This window comes from Lampetra fluviatilis, chromosome 11, assembly GCF_964198595.1.
Source record: "Lampetra fluviatilis chromosome 11, kcLamFluv1.1, whole genome shotgun sequence".
In the NCBI taxonomy this organism is placed as follows: Eukaryota; Metazoa; Chordata; class Hyperoartia; order Petromyzontiformes; family Petromyzontidae; genus Lampetra; species Lampetra fluviatilis.
Genome location: NC_136285.1, coordinates 4,547,438 through 4,573,425, shown reverse-complemented (window position 1 = coordinate 4,573,425; position 25,988 = coordinate 4,547,438). Strand labels below are relative to the sequence as shown.

The 25,988-nt window shown below is 43.7% G+C and overlaps 1 protein-coding gene across 10 annotated transcripts in view; it reads right to left on the bottom strand.

Annotated features, from left to right (window-relative positions):
* The window catches only part of LOC144934736 (dynein axonemal heavy chain 3-like), an 864,594-nt gene that overhangs the window by 6,686 nt on the left and 831,920 nt on the right, over positions 1–25,988 (bottom strand). For 9 of the 10 annotated variants that reach the window (XM_078860821.1, XM_078860816.1, XM_078860817.1 and 6 more), the window contains 8 exons: positions 25,629–25,705; positions 20,482–20,775; positions 15,632–15,769; positions 10,537–10,800; positions 9,141–9,233; positions 7,532–7,630; positions 4,771–4,953; positions 2,586–2,678 (listed from right to left, as the gene is read on the bottom strand). In XM_078860821.1, the coding sequence (XP_078716947.1) occupies positions 2,586–2,678; positions 4,771–4,953; positions 7,532–7,630; positions 9,141–9,233; positions 10,537–10,800; positions 15,632–15,769; positions 20,482–20,775; positions 25,629–25,705 (1,241 nt within the window). Of the gene's footprint in view, positions 1–2,585; positions 2,679–4,770; positions 4,954–7,531; positions 7,631–8,032; positions 8,437–9,140; positions 9,234–10,536; positions 10,801–15,631; positions 15,770–20,481; positions 20,776–25,628; positions 25,706–25,988 lie in introns of those variants that run through there. The other variant, XM_078860822.1, reaches the window with a different exon arrangement.

The window sequence follows — 25,988 nt, the reverse complement described above, 5'->3', positions numbered from 1 at the left end:
TTTATTTCCCTTCTACGTGACTTTACCGAAAGAACCAAGAATATGAATTCCTGCAGTCACGAAAGCTTTAAATCAAAATCTATTGCACTGATAATTGGTTCTTTACCCTTCTATCTGGCAACAAAACTGACACCTTTTTACAAGGAGTCATGTTTGCATAGACCGCAATACCTGCAGTCATAATACAAACAAAGAACATAACTCTGATAATGTGCACTGTCCTTAAAGTTGATTGATCCACACCCGAGACAGCTTTCCTTAGAGCCTAGTCTCAAATGGGTTGGACCAGAGACTAGGCTCTAAGGAAAGCTGTCTCGGGTGTGGATCAATCAACTTTAAGGACAGTGCACATTATCAGAGTTATGTTCTTTGTTTGTATTATGACTGCAGGTATTGCGGTCTATGCAAACATGACTCCTTGTAAAAAGGTGTCAGTTTTGTTGCCAGATAGAAGGGTAAAGAACCAATTATCATATTTTTACTGGCAAATGAGGTTCCCATAGTGTAGGTCTATTGCACTGACTTTTGTTTTGCCTTTAATCGTTAGCCCTATTTTCTTGTTATGTTCTGCAATCATTTCCTATAGTAAGTTAGCATTGGATATTGTAATGGCTATATCATCATCCAACATTGGATGGTTAATACTTTATACTTACAGCCTCGATGTTTATGTGTTTATTTCTCCAATCCACCTTGTGTACAAATTTCATCTCGCGCATAACTTTGGTGACGGCGTATTTCCTTGCCTAACTCTGCCCTCCTGATGCACGATTACACAGCGAACGCCAATGTACAACCCAATGTATGGGTTGGTAGGAGATGCAGTTCTTCATACATAGTATACCTTCGAACTCACCAAACCCACAAATATAAATATAAAAAGTGCTAGGCCTATGACGAGGCTCGGTTACACCGCGTTGGCTGATGTTGGCACAAGATCCGAAACGTCTTCCCAGCTCCGCAGTCTATATCCGATACAAACTAATTACATGGTCGTCCGTCAAATAAAATACTGTTGTTGATACAGCCACAACCAATTTTAATAACAATATAGTGTATTCCTCCAGTAAATCTTAACACTGTAGACTGAAGACATTTTAGGAGGCTCATACATTGGCTGTTTGGCCACCTACGAGGAGTGCTTTGCTAGTGGACGAAGAACAAAACAATCGTGAAGAAAATCCACAAATATGAGAGAATGACCCTAGAAAGTCTGGCATATGGGTCATGGTCCCATGCGCTGTGCTGCTGTCCCCTGGCCACCTCGCAGGCCAGCGGGTAAGGGAGTCTCATAACTGGATGTGGTCGACCAAACCCCGCCTCTATGCCTGGCACGTGTCGCCATGCGCAGCTATTAACCATGATCCTGGACGATATTTTCAAGCGCAGATTTGTACACTTCCATTGATGCAACAGGCGTTATAATGGTTGTATCGTTCTGTATTTTACCAGGCCTCTAAGTTGGAAAACGAGCATTGTGTGAGTCTGGCCAGCAGGTGGCAGGAGACAAGCAGGAGATGGGAATAACAACATTGAGCGGTGTGGGCAGTGAAGAGTAAGGAACATTGTGGTGGTGGTGATGTGTGAATGTCAGCGTGGATTCTCACGCCCGTGGAATGTGTGTGAGAATGGATACTGCTGGAAGCTTGATTTTGTCTGCTTTAAAACGATTGTTACATTGTTTAATATTATCTCCCTTTTATCAAACATTCATTTGCAACACAGCAATTGTCTGAGAAGGAACCTCCACAACTGAGTGCAGGGCATCTCTGTCTAGCAAAGAAGTGCTTATTACTGTACATGCAAATAAACATTTTGCAGAATTAACTTTAACGAGGTTTCTGTATTCCTGAATGTTGGCAGACAATGTGATTTAAGGGTAGACAGTTTTCACAATCCACACAACACGCATAGCTCCTAACTTCGATAAGTCAACGAAATAATGTGCTAGGCCAAAGCAAGCTCCCATGAACCTTGATCTTTAAAGGAATGAAAATTGGAGGTGTTCTGAATGGGGTGGAAAATAAAAACATGGACATGATCAACTGAAACTTCCCTATCCCAAATGTGCCTTCGTGTCTGAAGTAACGTTGAACATTACAATTAGCGTGCAATGTCAAATTTACCGCCACCGTTTGAATACAATGCGTGGTAAAGTAAGTTATATGGGACAGTATTCAAGGTTGATAGAACTCGATGACATGGCCATCGAGTGCTTGACTGATTTGTATCTCGACCTGAAACGGCTGACGCAAGAAGGAGAGCATGCATTGTCAAACAGACCACTCGGCAGACAGGCCAACGATAATATACAAGGAAAGCTCTTGCTGTTTCATACATTTGTTTAAACACAATTTACACGTATTGCAGGCTAATATAGAAAGCTGCTCGCTATTTTTTTTGGGGCAATAGTTGAGGAAGGCCACTTTAGAATGGAGTATTTTGAAGACTCTTGCTTTTGTTCTTCAATAAATAAGAATACATTATCTACAATCGCAATGTGTCGGATAATGCATTCCACCTTTTGCACCTGAGCAGTGGACAGCATTGAAAGTTTTAAGATGTGGGAGAGTGCAAGTTCTCACAGTGAAAAATTGCAGTCTTGCCAACAGGTCTGACACGTAGCTTCCCAGGGGTTTCAAAGACGGATAGGACTTGGCAGACCACATCGCAGGCACCTGCAGCAAAAAATAACACGGGAAAACAATGGGAATATTTATTTATGTTCTCACATCTTATACACTCAGGTGCACATGTCTTTCTTGGACTTTTATTGTTTCACAATTGAAAAACTCATCTGAAAAGTCTACACTGAGACTCAATATCGCTTCAGTTGATGAAAAAGATTCACTTTAATCTCTACCACGGCGTCGGATTTCGCCGTTGTGCTACGCAGCTCTCTGACGTGCCTCTGCGTGTTGTTCAGCACGGTGCCCGACGTTTCGCTCTACGTGCTGGGAGCTTCCTCAGGGACTTCAGGGTTGTCGGACATTATGCCGAACGACACACGGTACAACCCGCAATGCACATCAGAGAGCGTTCAATCGGTGATTGTAAATTACATACACAGTGCATGGATGCTCCAAATAGGGTTGCGTGCTTAATTGCACAAGAACCTTACAAATAAACTTTAGTTTGTCATTTACATTATGCGTTTTAGCAATTATAATCCAACTGTGCTGTCAGTAAAGCTGCGAGGAAATTGGTGGAAAACCCACCACCGCCGCAGACGCTGCCCACCACTGACATTAACATTGGCTGCTGACATTTGGGCTACGCCCGTTTCAAAACTTTATAAGCAGTTGTCTTTAGAAGCTAACCCCCCTTTTCCTGATGACGACCGCTTGTGTCGCGATCGAAACGTTGTAGTTTTTTGATATTTTTGTTATTTATTTGAACCTATCTACGTGACTTTACCGAAAGACCCAAAGAAAATGAGAAAACGCCCTTCCAAATGTCAGAGCCAGCATCACTTCACGCTGCGGCAGAGCCTGGCAAGATAACACCACTTATGGAGGCACTGCTCCTTTGCACGTTGTACAGAGTTGTTTGTTTCGAACTGTTTATCCGGTTTATACGTGGGAGAAAAATCAGACGTAAATACATTGATACATAATATAGGTTTTTTTGGTTGAGATCGCGTAAATGTAAGTGTGTCGTTAAACCCGTCACCACCCGATACAGCCAATTAGTAAGGTTTGTCACGTAAATAGAATATGCCAATTGGTTACTAGTACAGCACACCGGTGTGTTAAAGAGAAAATCCACGACATTTACAATCTGAGCACGACGTTCCGCCAGTAATTACAACTAGCATCATCAGGCGGCAGCCAGATTAAATAAGTAAGATAAATACATTGACTTCCATTTTGTATCTGCAGATCAAAATCAATTATTATTTTTCACATTTGCGATGTGGACTTCCGAGACCTATCTTAACCAGTACCATTATTTTAAGTAAACATTTGGACCAGTTGTACCCTTCATGGTTAACATAAGTGTGGAAGGCCGTAGGCTGAGAGAGTCAACCTTTTTTTGTGTAGAAATTATCAGCAGTCATTGTCTATCCACTGCTGGATGAAGGCCTCCCCATGCCATTGCCATCCCTCGCAGTCCATCTCACTGGTCTCATCATTCCATGTCTCCAGTGGCTGTCCTCTTGGATGGAAATTGGTTTAATTATTTCATTACCTAGACTGCTGCATGGCAGCATAATGGATTTTTTGTGCTTTCATGAATGACCAATCCAAACACGTGAAAAGCTTGTTTAATCATGGTTTGGTAGCTCGGATACACACCCAGTATCTCAGCAGAGCCAATTCAAGGCTCTGACATGCAGATTATGACCCACTCAAACCTTCTGACACTTGAACACACCGTAGCCATTGGACATGTAAAATCCAATTCACCTCTGATCCAACACTACTTAGAATGGATAACCGGACAATATGTCTCATTCACATATCCATCTCTCCACATAAAAAAAATTATTTCTTACATACCACACCTTTGATTAGCGAAGTCGGCTACGTACGGTGCGAAAGAAGTTCAACAAACATACAAAACATCAGCCGCACGACCTTCTGGAAGTGCTCAATATCAAGCAGCATTGTTTCAAGACAAGTAATCCTTTGGACCGCTCTTGCACAGTGTCTCATCAGCAGAGTCAGGGTTGCTTGAATCAATGCCGGCCCGTTGCCGATCTTACAGGCAGCGGCCTGCCATGGGGGTCCCAATACGACTCATAGAGTGGTGCAGATGCCCGCACACCTTTCCGAGGATGATGCTGCTGTAGATGTCCTCCAACTCGGCCGACATGAGGGCCTGGCCGCTGACGGCGCGCGTCACGTTGCGCAGGCTGCTGCGCACAGTGCCCGTGAGCCCGTTGAAGCGCACGAGCTCCTGCACCAGCACCGTGTGCATGGACTCACTGTAGCTGGTCGGGAACTTGCTCTGTGGTCATGTGAAGCGAGCGCGAGGACGGTAAACAAACACACCAGGAGACACCCAGTCATACGCTGAATCACAAAACATCACGTTGTAAAAAGATACACCCCTGCGGCCGCTTGCTTACGCCATGTGCTGGCTGAATGGCCTCCACTAGATGCAGTCCTAGAGAATCACCCCTCTGGAGGGTATTTGGTCTCTTCATCTACACTTGCCAGATGTCTTAGATAGGTCGGAGTACCATAATTTTGGCCCACTACACGTAGCCCGCCGATTGATTAACTGTCGTGCAACTCGTTTATACCGCTGGGTGGACAACGGCGGAGGGTTTTAACAAATTTGTACCAGTTTCAATTTGCCATGCCGGGAGATCGAACCGGTAACCTCTGGTTCGCAAGTCCCTCCAGTGGAGGCTCGTCTGCCATCAGTGGTGCGAGCAAGAAATTGCAGGGCTGCACCTAAACCTTTAAAATCTCACCAACAGCAATATAAATCAATCTGTATTATTTAAACCAGAGACAACTCATTATCAGGTTAAGCCTTAATGTCGTCATACTTAAATGAGCACAGAGCGGTGCGAATATCTTTTGGAAGTGCTGAGCCAGTGGTAGAAATTTCACATTCTCTATAGGGCAGCCATTGTTGACTTCCCACATCTAGCTGAGGCCTACCCACCAAATCGGACCTGAATGATCAACATTCTCATTTTAAAAATGTTTTTCTATATATATGGTGTTTTTATTGAGGTATGCACACAAGTCCGGCACCATATGCCAGGGATTCCTAGGGAGGGAGACAGAAACACCGCGAAGGGAAGAGGGGGGGGGGGCTTTCCAGTGCTTGGCACAATCTCGTAATGGTGCCCCCCAACTAGAGGGGGTCCTCCGACCGGGAGTGAGGGGAGGCAGTTGAGGGGTAACAGTAAGGGAGGGGGTGAGAAGGGACACACTGCAAATCAAATAAGGTACGTGTGGCTATTTATGAGATGGGGGTCACAACCTATCCCTCCACATTTTAGACATCTTTATGCAAGAAGGCAACAGCTCATTGTGATCCGCATCACCGTGTCAAGGAAACATCTCAGAAATATTGCAAATAACAATGGGAAATGTCAAAAGGGAAAATACTAACACACATTAAAAACAGATAAAAATACATATACTTTAAAATACAATGGGACGGTGTTTTTGTTTTACACATCAACATTGGAAAACATTTACATAGAACTACGACGTTTCGATCACAATCAGGAGCCCCTCCTTTTTTCCTCCTGATGACGATTGCTTGTGTTGCGATCGAAACGTCGTAGTTTTTTGTAAAAATGTTGTTCTACGTGACTTTACAGAAAGACCCAAAGAAAATGAATTCCTGCAGTTACGAAAGCTTTAAGTCAAGATTTACATCAAGTTTTAAAACGTGTCAATTATAACAGTTCTTACAGAGGAGCAGCTATTCAATTTAACATTGATTTTGTAGGGAATTTAAAAAATGTATTTTGGTGATGACCGGAGTAAAATGCACTACTCTTGTGGATGATGTAATCGCGAGTGTTGCACTCTTTACGGAGGAACACACCATTTGGCAATTCTCTGTAGAAAACACCGGCGGCAACCAAAACATTTGCACCTCCGTCTCGAAGGAAACTGGCTCAGAGGAGAGCATGACAACTACGACAACTTTGTAATATACGACTCTGTAGAATGGAGGTGTGGTCTGTGGATTTTGGACAGAAGCCAAGTCACCATTGTCACAACATAAAACATTTTTTGGAGTATGCTATTGATAAACATGTGGACAAATGTTCCCGCGTAGGTTTTCGTGGTTGTGGTGTATAGCTCTCCGATGAGTTTTTTGGGTTGTACCGAGCCTGTTTTTCACCACGATTGACGACATTTCACTTCACGTGTCAGGAGCTTTGTTCAGAGCTGAATTGATGATACATCACACCAAACAATACGGTAGCAAGTTGTTAACTGTCTCGCCTGCTATACAGGAGGTCGTGGGTTCAATCCCGACCCTGACACCTGTATATTTGGAGTTTTCATGTCTCTCTCTGCATGTTCACTTGGATTTTTCTCTGGGTCCTCTGATTTTTCCCTCCACATTTAGAAGCATGCCTTTAGAGTATTTGGCTGCGATAAATTTCCACGTGACAAGCCACTTCGTTGAGCTATAATTTGTGGTCAGGTCGCTTCTGAAAAAGAGCTATATAGCTCAGTGGGCCTTTCCTGGTAAAATAAAAATAGTTTATAGTTTTAACACCACGGTACAACCCAGAAACACATCAGAAAGCATGCGGGCAAGTTACTCCACTGGCATGCACCCTCAATTCTTCGTTGGTGGCATTACGTTTGTTTCCCATATACAATATAATGCAACATTGGTTGTATTTCAAAGGCAGGAGTATGTATTAAACTACGCATGCTAACCGTTAAAATGTTTACCAGCTAGCTGTATGACACTATAACACAAGCCAAAAGAATCTACTGGAATGATTTCCAAGTTTTAACTGCACATGAAACGTGTACACATAAAGACAGTCTGTCTCAGTGCTGTTGTGATAATCGAAGTATGTTCAACGTACCTTGATTTCTTCAATGTCAAATTTGGGGGGTATCTTGGAGAGAATGTCTGTAGCAAGCTCCTGCACAAAGTCGGAAGATGACTTGCCACCACCTGATGTCTTCGTTATTGAATACAAATTTTATATAAATTAGTTAAAATAAGCCTTCAAAGTCAAACGTTTGAATTTATAAAATAGCCAAATTGAGACCCAGTTATGCATTGAGTTAAACAAACAAACGAATGACTCAAGGTCAATGTTCCAATTCAAACTCCGTCAGTTTTGGGTCCTCTCCAAAATCTTGGCCCAATATTAATTTGAGAAGTGCAAGAGCAATTTGATTTTACAGGAAATTAAATAAAAACATCAAAAATATTTTTAAATGTTCAGAATGTATTAACCCACAGATAAAACAAAATAGTAATCTCTAAGCAAGTTCATAACTACAGAAATATTTAATGTTAAATAATTGAAGCATTACACATTTTTTAGGAATTTCAGAAACAAACATAAAAATATCTGAAGTGTTCAATATAGTACCATAATTTTTGCACAATGTGGAATTTTCTAATTGTCAAATTACTCAAATTTAGTAAACACAAAGCCCAATTCGTATTGCAACCATTCAAGATGCTGTATTTCAGGCTGGGACCTAAGACGTTATTTGTGGCATCATGCCAGTCTCGTACAAGCACTGGATTCCAGTCACACTTCACAAATCATCAGTCATCATAACGGCCAAGATCAGGAGAACGCCATGTACAATGTCACCCGATGCCACTTCACATCGCCGCTGCTTCCTTCTCCATGCCAGATTCTTCCACATGATAAGCCACTAAATTTCCACATGATAAGCCACTTCGTTGGGCTATCATTTGTGGCCAGGTCGCTCCTGAAAAAGAGCTGTATAGCTCAGTGGGCCTTACCTGGTAAAATAAAAAAAATAGTTTAGTTTAGTTTTGGTCACCGACCCCTGCGTACCACTCCAATTCCCACCTTTCTCCATCCTGGACACGAACCCTACCTGTTACCGAACCTTCCTGGTTAACTCGACAAAGTTATCCCATTGTGTTACAGTCTGAACTTTATGAGCTGACTACACTATTCAGCGATCATTTGGGAATTGATGAGTGATATCTGGGACCGGTCCTGGGCCACACACCATGCCTTCCCGCCTTCAAGGTCAAACAACCTTCATGACTCACATTGAACAGGGAGACATTCATCTAGTAGGAGAGTTTAACAAGGGGATGTAAATGGGAATTACATATTTTATCACAATAGAAGCATAGCAACATCCTGCAAGTGCAGTACCAACTCTAAATATGAGTTATCTTAGTATTTCAGAAAGTCAAAAAGCTATGTTCCTGTGGACAGACTACCAAATACCATAGGATGTGGAAATCCAGTAACTGAGCTCACCAAAGATCTGTGGAGCCATAGAGAACTTTGAATTTGTTTTGGCATTGCTAGACCGTATTGCCGCAAAGTTTTCGATTTGACTTCCATGTCAATTTCTATGCCGAACGCTTCACAAAGGTGGACATATATACCCACAGTTGATCAAAAATACAAAATGCATGAAAAGTTCTGAAGATATATGTGTTTAGTTTAAACAAGGAAAGCTCACCTCTCGAGGCAGTGTTTGTAGAATGCCATCAAAGAGCCTCTGGGTCTCATTTTGCTCCTTGGTAATGCTGGCATTCTCGTGCAAACCAAACACCTGTGAAGAGCCACCGCAGGGTCATGAATACGTGGAATTATAAACCCGAGATGGGTGCTGTGATTCTTTGTAAACACAATCCACCCCAACGTGAGAATAACCATATATACAAAAAAACCAGGATGTGGTCGTAGGTGTTTCAAAACATTGGACATCTTTTATTTGCTATGTGTGAAACATTCACTTATGATGCTATAAACAGGAATACAACTGGTTTTTACACAGCACTGTGCTCTATTAGGTGTGATTTATTTCCATTACGTTATTGACGGGAGTCAGTTTACACATCACGTGGCATGGCGAGTACATATCCATAATGACGTCAGTACAAACTGATCCTTACCAACGCATGAATTCAACGTATTACCATGTGCAGCACTTGAAATACTAACAGACACCATGGCGCCTGCTGCAACCCAGTTTCTAACTCAAGTACCACCACACCCAAGGATGTAGTGTTAAGTGCGATTTAGTACAAAGTATTCATATTGTACTGTGCTTAGATACTATTTCTAAATCAAAAATTATTACTATTACTACAGGTGGGAGAGTGGTGGCGCAGTGATGCACTTGGCAAGCTGAGTCTGATTCCTGGCCATAGAGATGCTGTAATAATAAATAATGCATACATGTAGAGGTGACCGGTTCGATCTCCTGGTACGGCAGCTGAAACACTGGGAAAGTTTATTTCACCCCCTGCCTCTCTCCACCAATCAGTATAAATGGGTTCACCGCGGTTATTCGATCCGCCGGATGCGTGTGGTCGGGTTCAATGTGGGTATTTCCACCACTTTCAAGGCGTTTGACCAAATACCCTCGAGTGGGCCTCTCTAGAGCTTCCTCTAGTTGAGGCCTTCCTGCCAGTAGTGGCGTAAGCACAACATAATTGCAGGGCTGCAAAAAATTGCACCTTTTTATATATTTTTTTATTATGGGCAGTCCCTCGACTTACGAACGGGTTCTGTTCCCGAGACTTGTTCGTAAGTCGGAACACAACAATGTACCGTATTTAAATGCCCTTACGGTCCGTGTTATAAAATGTTTGACGGTTCAACAAAAAAGGGAAGCACTGTCAAACTAACAAATGAGAAGAGACATATCAGAAATTCTGCGCCGGACCAAATCGTTCCGCGGTTCGGTTCGCAAGAGCGAGTGCGCAAGTCAGATGGTTAAAAAATAAACATCTCACAGAAGCTCGTTCGTAAGTGCGGGATGTTCGTAAGTAGCTGCAGGTTAAGTATGAATGATTAGGTGCACGGCAGCAACGATTGCGATGCGTTTGGTGGCGAGGGCTCGCACGCACCTCTGGGTGGGCGTGCAGCGGCAGGCCCTTGATGTGCTCCAGGTGGCACTCGTAGGTGGCGCCAGCCGGCGGGGCGCCATAGCGGCCCGTTGGGGAGAAGCGGTAGGCGTCGTCGCACACCGTGCGCTCGCAGTAGAAGTTGGCGAGCAGCGCCAGCAGCAGTCGCCGGTCGTGCTCGTCGGTGACGCGCCCGCCGTAGTTGCACTCGCCCGTCAAGTAAGCGAGCGCCTCCAGCGGCACCTCCTCGTACTCGTTGAGAAACATCTGATGTGTGACAACGATGCATTCATTTATTTGTTTAGGTTTTCTTTATTCACAATTTCGACGCGTGGTACATTCAGAGTATAAGCACGCGGTCCGACGTGACAGGTCGTGCCCGTCTTTATCTACGGAGGTCACTGGAGACGAGGAGGAATTTTAACAATTGTATGTATGAATGTTGAACTTCTTTCGCACCGTACGTAGCCGACCGTGCTAAGCAGAGGTGCGGGGGAAGGACAAAAAACTAAACACAAAAAGCAGTTCTAATGAGATGAGTTTTCTATCTAGAATTGAAAGTGCATAGCTCCAGTGGCTTCCTAATATTGGAAGGAAGAGCGTTTCAGATGGTCACAGAAGCACATCTAAAAGTGCGGAATACAGTGACCATCTTTGTTTGATGGCTAGCCAAAAGCCGCTGCGAGGATGACCGGAGTTTGCGTGATGTGTATCCGTTTTAGACACAGGCGGGACAAATAACCTTACTCAAAATGTATTTCAATAAGAATGAGCAAATTACAGTATTCCAAGAAAGGTGGTATGGTGGTATTAATGACATATTTGGTTTACAGTGAAGGTCTGATTATAACTGTGATGGGATGGAATCTTACACAAGTGAGTCATACATGTACAGGCCTTTCTTCGTGTCAATCCATTGCTGGATGAGGGTGTCTCTGTGTTGGTTGTTGATGTGCAAACATCAGCAATGGGGAGAAAAAGACGACCGGGTGTGGTGTTGGCCACCCATCCTCTTGTGTGCCGTGTTGACCTTAATAGGTGCTTGCTAACAGCACTTGCCTAAATAATCTCTTAAAGGCTTTACGTGGCCTCAAAGTGCACCTGGCCTGGCACAGACGCGATGGTGATGCCAAAATCACTTGGTGGCGAATGACAGCTATTGGTTGTTGGGGTTATCGTCCTGGTCAGTGAAGACTGGTGAAGGTGGGGAACATGATGTGTGGAAGCCTGCCAGTGGAGTACTGTACAACAATGTGTTTTACTGCACTGCCCTCTGCTGCTCAACACGGGGTCCTGCAGGCGCTTGCCAGACCCGTGTTAGGCATCTGGTGGGTCGCCCATCCAAACACCACAACTCGACTTCAAATCTGATTATATTCCGAGGTGTGATAAGAGAGGGTACATCTTGGTCTATCTGTTCATAGGCATGCATGTGCTATTTCGACTTCAAAGTTGAACTGTTGCCTAAATGCATTTATAAAAAATATATGTAGACAATTTCCATTACAATCCAGTTTTCAAGTAGGATACATACGTTGGAAGCCCATTAACGTAATTACCTTTTTATTACAGTATGATTTTTAAATCTTGATTTGAAGCTTTCGTGACTGCAGGAATCCATACTCTTTGGTTCTTTCGGTAAAGTCACGTTGGTAGAAAAAAATATAATAGATCACGACGTTTCGATCGCAACACAAGCAATCGTCATCAGGTGGGACCACAGCAAGAAAAACTGCTGAAGTACAGTTGACTACTTCTACCTACGTGACTTTACCGAAAGAACCAAAGAGTATGCTTTTTTTAATTGAGAGACGTCAATTTGTAACGTGGTGAGTTCCTGCGTGCCCTCTAGGTGGCAGCAACACATCGGCGAAGAAGAGCAAGCACAGCACTTGCCAGGTGTGGCGTGCTGCACGTGCCGCGACCGGGGTTAGAGGATCACGCAGATCCCATCGTGTGCTGTGAACACTTCTTATGCGAGGCGGCCGGCCAGCAGATTGCAGTGCAGCAGATGGGTTCGTGACGTGTCTTTGACGATTGTCAATGTCATCCTCGTATTCGTGGGACTATTCAGGATACTTTGATTCATCCCCTCTTTCCCAATTCAAATCAAGAAGACATCACCCTCGAATCCCATTGAGGCTTTCCCAGGTTAATCAAAGTAAACCTTTTTTTTGTATTACTCACATGGTCTTTGGATAGTGCTCAACTATGTCGGTGACTCTGGGACAGTTGTGGAAATTCCACATGCTCACGGCAATGGGCAGTCTAAGCATTGCACAATTGTTGACTTCCAAAGACATGTCTAATTTTAATTAACCCCCAGAGGGATAAACAGCATCTCCATCGAATTAAAAAAAAATCTAAACAGCCGCTGAGGCCTTCATCCACACCTTCAGTATATCATAATTCGTCAACTGTAATTCTCCACGGAGAGTATTCTTCACTCATTTTCAAAGGGGGGCCCTACTTTCGCCGATACGACATCAGTGCGAGGGCCACCACACATTTTTAACCATTGGGGTTTGACAGCACGATGATGGAGTGTTTTCACATGTTGCGTATTGTCAGGGGCCGCACGTCAGGGGCCGCACTAAAGGTCACCAGGGGCCGCCAGTCGCCCGCGGGCTTGCAATGAAGAACACTGCTCTATGGGTTCCCAAAATATCTGCACTTACAAACTTTACATGAACCGAATTCCAATGGCAGACGGACTCCCAGACCCTTCCTCTGGTGCCCAATACAGGCCCGCATCAAATACAAGACTGCCCTCACCATCATCGAGGTCCTCCACTGACTCGCCTGTCTCCCCCTCTCATCTCACTCTACTCCAGCAACAAAGGCCTTCTGTCAATGCCCCCAGTTAATGCGTGCACTGTGGGACCTTGCTCATTCTCCTCTGCTGCCCCGAAAGACTGGAACTCCCTTCTACTCGTTATTAATGCTGTTTTATTTTCTGTCTATGACTGACTATTCTCTTTCAATATATATAAAACCCTCTTATATAGCATGCCCCAACTGTTTTGTAGTGTCTCAACACACCATGGCATTTAGCTTCTCAATACATTCCAACTTATATTGCATTGTATGTTGGGGTTGTGTCAACCTCTCACCAGCATTTGAATTCACAACCTCCCCAGTGGAATAAAGGACAAATGAAGAACAATTATAGCCAACCTGCCCACTCCCCTCATCCAACCTGTTTTACATGCGCTGTGAGTGTGTGACTTCACATGCTGTATTTGCTTTGTGTGACACATTTTTATCATAGGTTGACTTTTTCAGGATTGGATATATTTTGCATTTGAATATAAAGAGGTAGTGTCCGTAAAGGGCCATACCAGACTGAAGTGATGTTCACTTTAAAAAAGAAACACAACTTGAGAAATTCAGTTTGCATTTGCAAAGCAAGCACCTCCGCTCAGGCTTTGATATATTTTCGAATCACCACGTATACCGCGACAGTCCTGCACAATAACTTATCTACGAGCTGTGTGAGTTGATCAATGAGACGTGCATATTTTGATCTAAACGCGAATACACACGGACATTTCAGATCAGATGTTGCCAATTCACTAAGGAAGTGGTTAAATGCTGAGAGATCATAGGCAAGTTTTTTCATCTCATCAATAATTTAAGCATATGAAGATAATTGTTCCTTTAAAATTAGCCCTCAAAATTTCATGGAACGAAGGGAATGCTTATATGACATAAATGTGCTAATATTCTAAAAATTTATTATATTGTTAAAAATTTCTTAACTCCCTTCATGCCTCCACGAACTGCACTTTCTCTCAAACGTTTGCACGCCTTCTTGTACAAGAGACACGTTGTTTCAGAAATCATCTCCACAAGTTACTTACACTTCATAATATAGGTTTTTGGGTCAGATCGCGATATTTATAAATGTGTCGTAACCCTCCACCACCCGACACGGCTAAACAGTAAAAAATGTGTCACGTTTTCAAAGGACAAATTAATTGACTTCTTTAGCCCACCGGTGTGCTGAAGAGAGAATCAAGAACATTTTCAAATTTGAGTAGTACGACGTTTCGCTGATAATTATAATCAACTTCATCGGGCAAGAATGGTGAAGCGCTCCTGTTGCTAATTAGATAATTAGATAATCCATTGAAATTGAGAGAAACAGAAATAATTTCAATCGCTACAGGCTTAGTGCGGCCTGGAAGCGTATTATCAAATACAATTACAATTCCTTATAAGGGAAACAAATACCAATGAATAACAATTGAATGATTACCAATCTATATAATTACAATACCCTCCCCCTCCTTGCCTCGAATCACTGCACCAGATTGAATTGAATTAAATGATGACGTCACCATGATGCTGCTCTATTTAAGACCGGAAGCAACAGGAGAGCTTCACCATTCTTGCCCGATGAAGCTGATTGTAATTATCAGCGAAACGTCGGACTACTCAAATTTTAAGATGCTGTTAATTCTCTCTTCAGCACACCGGTGGGCTAAAGAAGTCAATTAATTTGTCCTTTGAAAAAGTGACACATTTTTTACTGTTTGGCCGTGTCGGGTGGTGGAGGGTTACGACACATTTAAAAATAACGCGATCTGACCCAAAAACCTATATTATGAATAATATTGGTCGCGAAAGCCTACGTGTTAAAGTTACTTACACTGCTGCTCAGGTTTTTTGCGGTTGTGCTGAATGGCTGGCGAATGTATTTCCCGATGGTACCGACGTTATGCCCCACAGGTTGTTAGCTTTTCTCAGTAAATTAACCGCCATCATATTAAAGTTCCATTCAGCTAGTGAAGCTCCCAGCACGTGCAGAGAAATGCCAGATATCTTGCCAAGCGTGAAAAAATAATAATATGCTTTACCCCTTCTGGCAATAAAACAGGTGTTAAGATATTCAAACACCAAATAGAAACCCATTATAAGATTTTTTCATCATTGTGATACCGGCAAAAAGGTCCCATAGATATGTTGCCAAGCAAAATACGGTTCAACCCAAAACCGTTAACGTGACACTCCGTGAACCGTACCTCTGATTAGCACGGTTGGCTACGTATGGTGTGAAAGAAGTTCAACATACGTACGAACCCCTGCACATTACCTGAACCTGCCGTGCGCTGATACGCAAGTCTGACTCGTTGAACTCGTAGGAAACGTTCCAGCCCAGCGATCCGAACGTTCGACGTTCTTGTACCAGTGCGTGGAAGAAGCAGAGGCCGAACAGCAGCTTCTTCCAGGGCTACGAATGAAAACAACAGGGCACATTTACAAAACACATGCCTCTGATTCGCGCGGTTGGCTACGTACGGTGAGAAATAATTTCTACATACATACTGACAAATGCATGTCTCCGCAAAGACAGTCTACTGCGTAGCGCCCCAATTCATCTCCAAATTACTTCAACCAAAGTAAATACAATGACATTCGGTTTGCTGAGACAGTCTCTCACACTAATTATACGTGTGATAAATATCACTTTGCACAAAAAAGCCTTCAGAATTAAAGGCATGAAGCACACACTCTCCCTTAAGGCTTCTTCAAGCAAGGATCAAAACTTGGATGGTGATGACTGTAATAAAACAACCTTGCAAAAGCAAGGGCATGGGATGATATTCTAATTTTACATAATAGTGCAATGGCTGCCCGTTATACAATTCCTGGGCAGTGCTATTTCAACAAGCAAATAAAATGGCGATTATGTAGAAAGCGCTCAATAGTGTGATGCAGAAGCATCCAACAGCAGGATGTCCAGTATCGTTCGTACAGTCGTTATGTTTCATAATAATAATAGTTGCTATGATTCGTACAGTTGCTATCGTTTGTACAGTCTGATTAGCACGGTTGGCGACGTACGGTGTGAAAGAAATTCAAACGTACGTACATGCATGTTTGGAAAATTTTGCCATGAACAAATACCCGCACAAATGATATTCAAGTGAATGTTCTCAAACTGCTAAATCCCGGCCATCTCGCAAGCCAACGGCGTTTGGTTAGTTCTCAGAGCCCTTGAGGAAATATGACCAATCCCACCAATCCTGCCCCTACAACGCTGGCCTGTGGGTCTTCTTACTTGGTAAGATGAAAAATCTATATTTTCTTTCATATGTATATATTTTTTAAGTTATTTATTTACCTTTCATATACTTTGCGCCCCTATCGTATTTTTGTATTGTTTGTTCTTGTAACGGTTTGACCCGCCTATGCTGGAAATCTGTGTAAAAGAGCTTCATAGCTCATCGCATTCCTCCGGTATAAATAAATACGCTGATTCTGATACGCCGCTGCCATGCCCAAGGCCTCGGGTGTGAGAGCGCAGAGCGTTAAGTAAACAACAGATTGCTCGGGCACATTCACATGGTCACTGTTGAGCACATACATAGCATGCGCCCACAATGGAACATTTGACATTTGATCTTGTTTATGGGATCAGCTGTGAGGCCACATGAATACAATTGAAAATATGTTCACCAATATATATGGCCAAAATATCATAAATTACACAAGATAGCACCAGCACTTTAAAACCTGGGGTGTGAGAATGCTGGAGGACACCGACCAACAATCGATTTTTCAGCTGTGGGAGTGGCGGTCGTAAGGAACCAGCACGCTCACATCGATGAACATGCTGAACATCCCGTGTCTGTCTGAATGCTAACCAACTCCGATTAGCACGGTTTGGCTACGTACGGTGCGAAAGAAGTTCAACCATAAATACATACATGTAACTCTGAGGCACGCATTCTGAACATTGTTTTCTGTTCCGTTCTTCCCCCACTTGAAAATGATAGTTTATAAAATATACAAATTGAATTGCATATAAACGGTTCACACAGAGGCCAATGCACACTGTGTCATCCGGAATAAACACAGCAGGTACATTTTATGGCCACATTTGGAACTTGACGTGACACACATCCCTCTTGAAGAGTTAGAATCAGGCTGCCACCAATCAGTCTCCTCCCGGGAGAGTAATTTGATTTTCTGTAATGTTTTGGTTTTCCGGTAAAATTATCTTATCCTCATTGTGCTTTCAGCATCAAGTCATAAGACGAAGGGTCCACTTGGAAGACACGCAGAACGGTGAAATCACCCTGTTTTAGAGAACGTTCCACAGATTAAGATATCATAAATCTACTTCTGAAATATATCCACACCAGAAAGTAGCATTTTCCCACCAAGAGTTTTAATTCCCAGAGGTGGAATTTAGCCAAATTAAGAACAACATAAAAAAATGTAGTACGTGTGTTTGTGTGCGGCCATTGTGGAGAACGGTAGTGCAGTGGTGTCCCGAGCATGATTCCCATTTACGACCAATAACAGTGGCGATTATTTGAACCGGTCCTGGGCCTCCCCTCGATCGACTCAGCCCTAAATTAGTGTAGAGGAGAGAAATACGCGGTGCGCACGGTTAAACGGGTGTAACTGAGGGCAAACAGGTGTGCGCGTTGCAACATGAGGTTTGCACCGACAAACCGGCAGTAATTAAGGGGAGAAGCGGGTGCAACCGAAGTCGAACAGGAGGGTACGCTGTGACCGTGGGTTGGCGTCTAGGAGACGTGAGATGGGGGGTGATGATAAAGGATTAATGGAGCAACAGGCGCCAAGCTGACGGTGGAAACACGTGAGGACTCGGAATGAGCAGGGGGATATAAGCGGGAGTGTGTGTGAGCGAGGGGTGGTTGTTGCCGGGAACCAAGAGTGAAGACATCTCGCCGCTGCCGCTCCAGCCGTCAACGGGACCTCAACCCTCACGCAGTCGCCGGGCGGGTGTTGGCTGAACCCCATGCCCGGGACAGACGGGTGAGCGGGTATGAGGGAGCGTAGATGAGGGCAGCGGTGAAGTTGCTGTGTGCAGAATTGGTGTGTGCGGATCGCTGAGTGCGGAGCTGCTGTGTGCAGAGTTGCTGAGTGCAGGATAAGTGAGGTGCAGAATAGATAAGAGCGGGGAGAAGTTGAGTGTATGTGACCGTACAGATAGTTATAGGAGTACCTACAACTGGCGCAAGAACAGGTGAAATAAAGTGTAAGCAGGTGACTTGTTACAACGTGTCGGTGTGAGTAATTTTTGAAGACACTACATTAGTACCTGGTGCGGTGTGTGAACATCAGCAATGGGGAGACAAAGTTGGCCGAGTGTGGTGTTGGCCACCCATCCTCTCGTATGCCGTGCTGGCCTTCATAGTCGCACGCTAATGGCACTTGCCCTCATAGTCTCTTGAAGGCTATTTGGTGGATATTTGTCTAAACTAAAAAGAATAAACTATTTTAATATTACCAGCTAAGGACCACTGAGCTATAGCTCTTTGAAAGAAACTACCTGGCCACAAAATGATATCCCAACGAAGTGGCTTATCACGTGGACATTTATCGCAACCAAATACTCTAAAACGCATGATTCTGAATGTGGAGGGACAAACTGGAGGACCCGTAGAAAAATCCACGCAACCACGAGGAGAGAGACATACAAACTCCAAATATACAGGCATCAGGGTCAGGATCGAACTCACGATCTCCTGTATACCAGGTGAGGTTAGTTAACATCTCGCCACCGCAGCATCCCTAATTCTTTGCGCAGCCATTGGTGACCAGGCTGTCTCGAGAACCCAGTTTTTGTTTATCACAGGCAGCTGACAGGACTCAAACTCAGGATCGCAGCGGCACCAGAGCTTAGTGCTCCAACATCGGTACCACTGCATGTTGCCAGCGCACCACCACAACAATTACATTCAGCATCTTCACACCCCTGGTCTGGCAACGTGACGAACCTGAGGGCACTCAACTCGATGCTGATTGTGCAAAGTAATTGCAAAGTGTACCTATGATCAAATGTGTAAGAGGCAGTGCCCATCTCTGTTGGTGGCCCAAAGTCAGTGGTGGGAATTCCCCATGGATATGGTGGAGATGAGGCTCCCCATAAAACAGCCAATCTTCATTGCCCACGAATGTTTACTTTGAACCAGATACGCAAGATTTTCCATGTGCACGTGTGAACAACAATTGTGTTTGTAAATCCAAGGTATGTAAATGTGGCAAACGACGAACACCTAATATGAGCATAGTGACTGCCATGGCAGCCGTGCACAGGCACAAACCAAAATACTCACCAAGATAATACTTTGAGGAAATAGGCCATGTTCTGAAGAAGGGCCCTAGAGGCGTCATGGTTTGTGCCTGTAGTAAAAACCATTTGATGAATCAGTCACTTGACCCTGAGTGTTTACCTATATTGACCCTATTTCGGAAAAGCCACGTAGATAAAAAAAATAATAAAAATAATAACACGACGTTTCGATCGCAACACAAGCAATCGTCTTTAGGTGACCTATTTTGGTACTCGTTGACTATAGGGAACAAATGAAAAGACCAAAACAGCAATTTTCAAAAATGGCAAACGAAAACACGTTGTGCTGCAGCAAAAACGCTGCATGGACCGCACTTTCCAGACTGCGGTTCCATCGCATGGAACGTTCGTTACACCGCACAACAAGAGCTCTACCACTTGAAGCGCGGCCTAACGACGCAATTAACATCCACACCGCAGTGAAAAGACACCGGGCATTGGAAACGCCTTCAGCACAATTTCGTAATTTGTAAACGACTCTTCACATTGCATCGTGTTGTTTTTTTGCTTTAGCCAGGCTTGCTTTGGAACACCACAGTGGCGAGATGTCAACTACCTCGCCTGGTATGCAGGAGGTCGTGGGTTCGATCCCGACCCTGACGCCTATCAATTTGGAGTTTGCGTATTCTCCCTGTGGTCACGTGGATTTTCCTCTGGGTACTGCAGTTTTTCCCTCCACATTTAGAAACGTACATTTAGAGTATTTGGCTGCTATACATTTCCATGTAATAGGCGACTTTGTTGAGCGGTCATTTGTTTGCCATGTCGCTGCTGAAAAAAAGCTCAAAAGCTCAGTGGGTAAAATAAAAATGGTTTATAGTTAGAATTACCGTGGGCTTGTTGCATCCGTTGAAGAAGGCAGGATCGGAGATGGGGTCATTGAGGAAAGAGCGCAGGAGGTTGGCGCGGAGGCCTATGGGCGACTCGTTGATCATCTTCACGCCGTTCTCCAGCACGGAGACGGGGAAGCGCGTGCTCGGGTAGCTGGTGAGCCACAGCCGGAACTCGCTCTGGGTTCGGTCCGGATCCAGGAGCCGATCCTCGCAGATGCGCTCCAGCTCCGACAGCCAACTTACAGCCAGGTGGCAGTTTTGCAGGACCACCCAGGTGCCCTCGCTTGCTGCCTGCACACCACAAACCACAGCACACAGTGAGCTTCATTCGCAATTGATGAGAGAGTCATTCATTCTGCTCGTGCTTTCGGCAAGGTGTTTACGGTTTCATAACTTAAAAAATAATATTAACAATGCTGGTGGCCATTGAGTCATGCCAAGGAAATCGATAAACATCTGTCCAGAACTTACTCATGGTTCAACCCTGAGATTGCAATTCCTAATACCTTGCATAGAGCTGCCTGTATATATTTTAGTCCTCTCAGCTGGGCCAGACTAAAGGTAAGGTAATACCCTGCAATTACTTGCTCATGTACACCACCATCATAGTCAAAAGCCGTTATCAATCCACCGCACATCGTCATCATCCCTCACGCTTAAGAGTATTTGGCTACTATAAATTCCCACGTGATAAGCTACTTTGTTGTGCTCTCATTTCCGGCCAGGTTGCTTCTGAAAAAGAGTGATTTAGTTCAGTGGGCCTCACCTGATAAAATACCAAAAATAGTTCAGTAGTTTAGTCTTTCACTGTCTTGCGACACAATATTCCATCTCGCTGCTGCACAAGAGCTGAGCTCAGAGCTCCACCTCTGGTAGCCATCCTCTCAGGCATGCTCCCTCATTCGGCTCCACTTGAGGAACGTGAAATTTACAGCCTTGGTTCAGGACTGCCAATCGGGCATCGAACTGCGGCCACTCTCATTTGTTGAGCATGGAGGCACTTCCACTTGACCGGCGCTATGAGGGAAAAGGGTGGGCATTTGACCTGCTGAACAATTGCCTCATCCTTTCGATAGCCATCCCTTTTGGTCAAACCGATTGCGCAATCGTAACGAAGTACATCGACAGAGAAGCGCGGAGAAGTGCATGCTGGCCAGAAATGATATCCCAACGAAGTGGCTTATCACGTGGACATTTATCGCAACCAGATACTCTAAACGCATGTTTCTAAATGTGGAGGGACCAACTGGAGGACCCGGAAAAAAATCCAGGGACAGGAAGAAGAATACATGGATAGGGACAAATGCAAATTAGAGGCATCGTTGACTGTTCCTAAAAGAGAGTGGACTTGGGCAGGATGTGTTGCGAAAAGGGATGAGGGATGGCTGGCGTTCGAGACTAATGATTGAGTGGCAGCCAAACGAGAGAACACGCCTGAGAGGACGGCCACAGCAGAGATGGCACAATGAGATCAGCTATCGAGCAGGAGTTGAATCAATCGTTGCAATCCGGAAACCACGAGGCATGGTGATGACTCGCAAAGGCCTTTATCCAGCAATAGATAGAGCACAGATGATAACCTCTATGTTTAACCGTGGCGGTTCCTCTGCACTGTGAACTGTGCATGACTCCACAGGCAAAGTCTGTACATAATGGGCAAACGTGTGAAAGTCGTATCGCCTCGCGAGAGGCTAGAACTGGATCACAGTCCACAGTGGAGCAATTCCTCAACGGATGGTGTGGTTTCTTTTTCAGGGGGTTGATAATCTCCTGGTGCTTTGCAGGCTGGAGCAGCTAACAACATGGCTGCGTTGGCCAGGACTCACCTGCCAGCGCAATGACAACAACGACGATCATAATGATGTTGGTGAGGGAGATAATGTTGATGACAACATGAGTACCAGATTCGTGGGAAACAACAGAGGCCATTGGATGGCTTAGCAACCTTGATATAGACATTTAACGTTACTTCCTTCACCAACCCGTATTAAAGAATAATGTAAGTACCGATTATGATGATAATGAAGCTTATAAATGTGAACAACGGTTATGTTAATCAGTGATAATGGTCATTATTAATGAGAATAATGATCATGATGACTGATGATGATGGTGGTGATGGTAGCGGAGGCATGCCTCAGACCATAGAAATCCCTCTGTCTCACCCTTCACCCCTTATCCCAATCAAAAGCAGTCAATGATGTGAACAGAAACCTTTGCTTTTGTTGGGAAAAAAACCCCCAAAACTAAAATTGAAAGTGAGAAAGAAGAAGAATGCAGATGCAACAAACGGAATGCTTAAGCAAATACTCAGTAAACATGCTCTTTAAATGCCCTTCTACACGTCATAAGAATACAAATAGAGTTAAATGCGTGGAGGTTCGTGGATAATGTGATGAGGAAACAGGGCGGGCATATTTTTTGCTTTGCAAAGAGCAGCTTATCTGCTAAGAGCTATGCAAACGTATGAGTTTGCAGGTTCCTGCAGATGATTTAAATTTGCTATTTAATGGAATTTCAAATGAGATTCTGTGTCTCGGAAGGATTGTCATGCCAAAGTTGGAAATGAAAAGGCTGTGTCTTGTTGATGCTTTCCCATAGTCCGCTATAGGATCATTGGCTTATTCATTTTAGACAATGCAAGAGTTTGTCGTTGGCAAATGGTTGCCATTGATTGTCAAGCACGGCATCTGATTTTCTTATCGAACTGGCCAGTAATGATATTGTGCAGGCCACTTCAAAATTAGCTGTATCAAAACGTGTATCTATCCTACTAATTAAACAAAAACTGCAATAATTGTTGGTTCATCGATGCCCAAACGGAGGAGTCTTTAGCCACGAGAGATGCCTGGACTACAATCTCAACAACAACACTTGAATTGTGCCAATAGACGTACGGCTCAATGCCGGAGGATTCTGCTGCAGAAATGTGAACTCCACGCTTCAATATAGCCCCACATGGCCACTAGCGTTCCCATGGATGTTGCGATGGAAAAATCGGAGTGCCTGTGGTTTGTCATTACTACGACCGCAGATATTGAATTGGTATACACCAGGTGTAGTGTCTCCTTGGGTAAAGGACTCGAAGGATAAAGCTGGGTTGACATGGAAGCATATGGCGAAGTGATTTTTTTGGAATCACTTTGTTTTTAAACGCCAGAACCATTTCATTACGCTCAGACACAAACTACAATTATGGTGCATATCACATCTCATTAAATTTGCATCAAGTCCAGCGTATATATGACTGCAATGACAAAAATGGCAACGATTTAAAGTAACTCTTTACTTTATAATTACACTTTATCTAATTGCATCTCGTTTGCAATGAAAGCAATGTGCACTCGATTAAATAAAGCAGTGCTTGAATACATTCGCTGGCTGGTCGTGTGGATCTGTGGACGTGTAGCACTCATTGCAACGGTGGTGATGTGGCCTAGCGGCAGAGGTTCACAGTTCAACACCAACAATATCTGCTTCACGGTGGACGTGAGAGATCACGTGACGTCATTCATTTGCGACAGTTAGGCCATCACGTGCCAGCGTTACGGTCCAATTTTGAAAAGTTATCTGGAAAAATTACTTGGTTGGAATATATACATCGACTCATCGCCGCCTTCTGTGAACACTTGGCAGGACTCTTCTGAAATCACAAGAGTCTGCGAGCCTTTCCCAGATAAACAAGCGTAATAATATCATTAATTAGATAATATACGTAGGCTTCCACAACCAATATTATGATTCATTGTTGGGTTAAGTAGTCGTGTAAACGTGTGTGTTGTAAACCCCCATCATGATTCAAGGGACACGTATTAATTGGCTGTGTCGGGTGGAAGAGGGTTTATGACACTCATTTTAATTAACCAACCGAACCAAATAATTAATATGTAAATAAAAAATAACGAATTAATGCCCTCCACAACTCATCAGCTTCACCTGGGCATAGGAGGTGTGTATCAATTATACCCCCCACCTCACCTAACAACTCAATGAATCTTGGCTATTCAGGGCCACAATTTCGTTCAAGAATTGATTATGTTCTCAATAACGTGGTGACCAAAGCGGTCACCGAGCTCTGGAGACATCACATTAACCCGTTACATTCAGCAGATATGAAGAGGAAATAACTATTTTTCCACGTGAGATTTGATGCATTGCCATGAGCATAAGAATCACTATTCATTGTGCAATCGATGCGTTTTCAAAGACTTTGATTATACCATAGGAGGATATTTTGTTTTAACAGGTAAGGCCCACTGAGCTATGTAGCTGTTTTTCAGAAGCGACCTGGCCACAAATGATAGCTCAACGAAGTGGCTTATCAAGTGTAAATTTATAGCAGCAAAATACTCTAAACGCGTGTTTCTAAATGTGGAGGGAAAAACCGGAGGACCTGGAGAAAAATCCACGTGACCACGGGGAGAGAGAACACGCAAAACTCCAAATACGTAGGCGTCAGGGTCAGGATAACACCCACAACCTCCTGAATACCAGGCGAGGGAGTTAACATCTCGCCACCGCGAGATATGGAGTGAAAGCTGAGCTAATGTTAACGCGCTTCAACATTCATCCGGTTAGGCTGAAGAAGCAAATCAATTCGCATATTTTCCCAAGACGTGACAACCTGGTTTGGATTGGCTTTATCTGGTGGTGGAGGGTTACAGTAAAAAAATAAACATTGACATTATACTTCCACGACATAACCCAAAATAAACTAATTATGGATCATATATGGAGCAATACAATAACTTAATGCAATGGATCTTACATCTCCGATTAGCACGGTTGGCTATGTACGATGCGAAAGAAGTTCAACATACAGTACATTCATACATGCAGGGGAGAGAGGGAGGAGCTTTGCATGTATCATTGCAGCGCCAACTGGGCATGCTGCCAACACGTTTGTTTGAATACTAAATCATGGGCAGATAGTGTATTGCACTTTAAAAAAATAAAATTTTTTAAAACTTTAAAATATTGTTTGTAAAGAACACACCAGAATAGAACAACATTTTAATATAGCACGCGCATAATTTACCGTGATCACCGCGTTACAATACAAACGTCTGTATTGGTGCCATTGCTAGCAATGGCATTCAAAAACACAAAGGTAAAACAAAGGTTATGTAAGAATGTGTGCGTACCTTTTCAATCATACGAACTGCGATGGGTCCCTGGCCTTGGCCCAGAGATATCGTTTCGATTTTGGAGCCTCCCATACCTGCAAGGGCATGCAACTGGCAAGTGATTGATCATTTTAATAACGTCAAGTGTACAAACTATGGTTTGTTACTCCTTTTAGAATTCACATGCCTATTCGTATGCTCCTTCAATTAAAGATGTAAAATTAAATGTGTTATTTTGAATTATAGCCAAATGTAGGTCGGTGTGTGGGTCGGTCTGGTATGTAGGTGGGTGCGTGGGTTTGGTTAGTGGGCAGCCTATATCTTGAATGTGGAAAAAGCTATTTGAGAAAAAAAAACTGCCCCAAAGGGGAAGCTTTG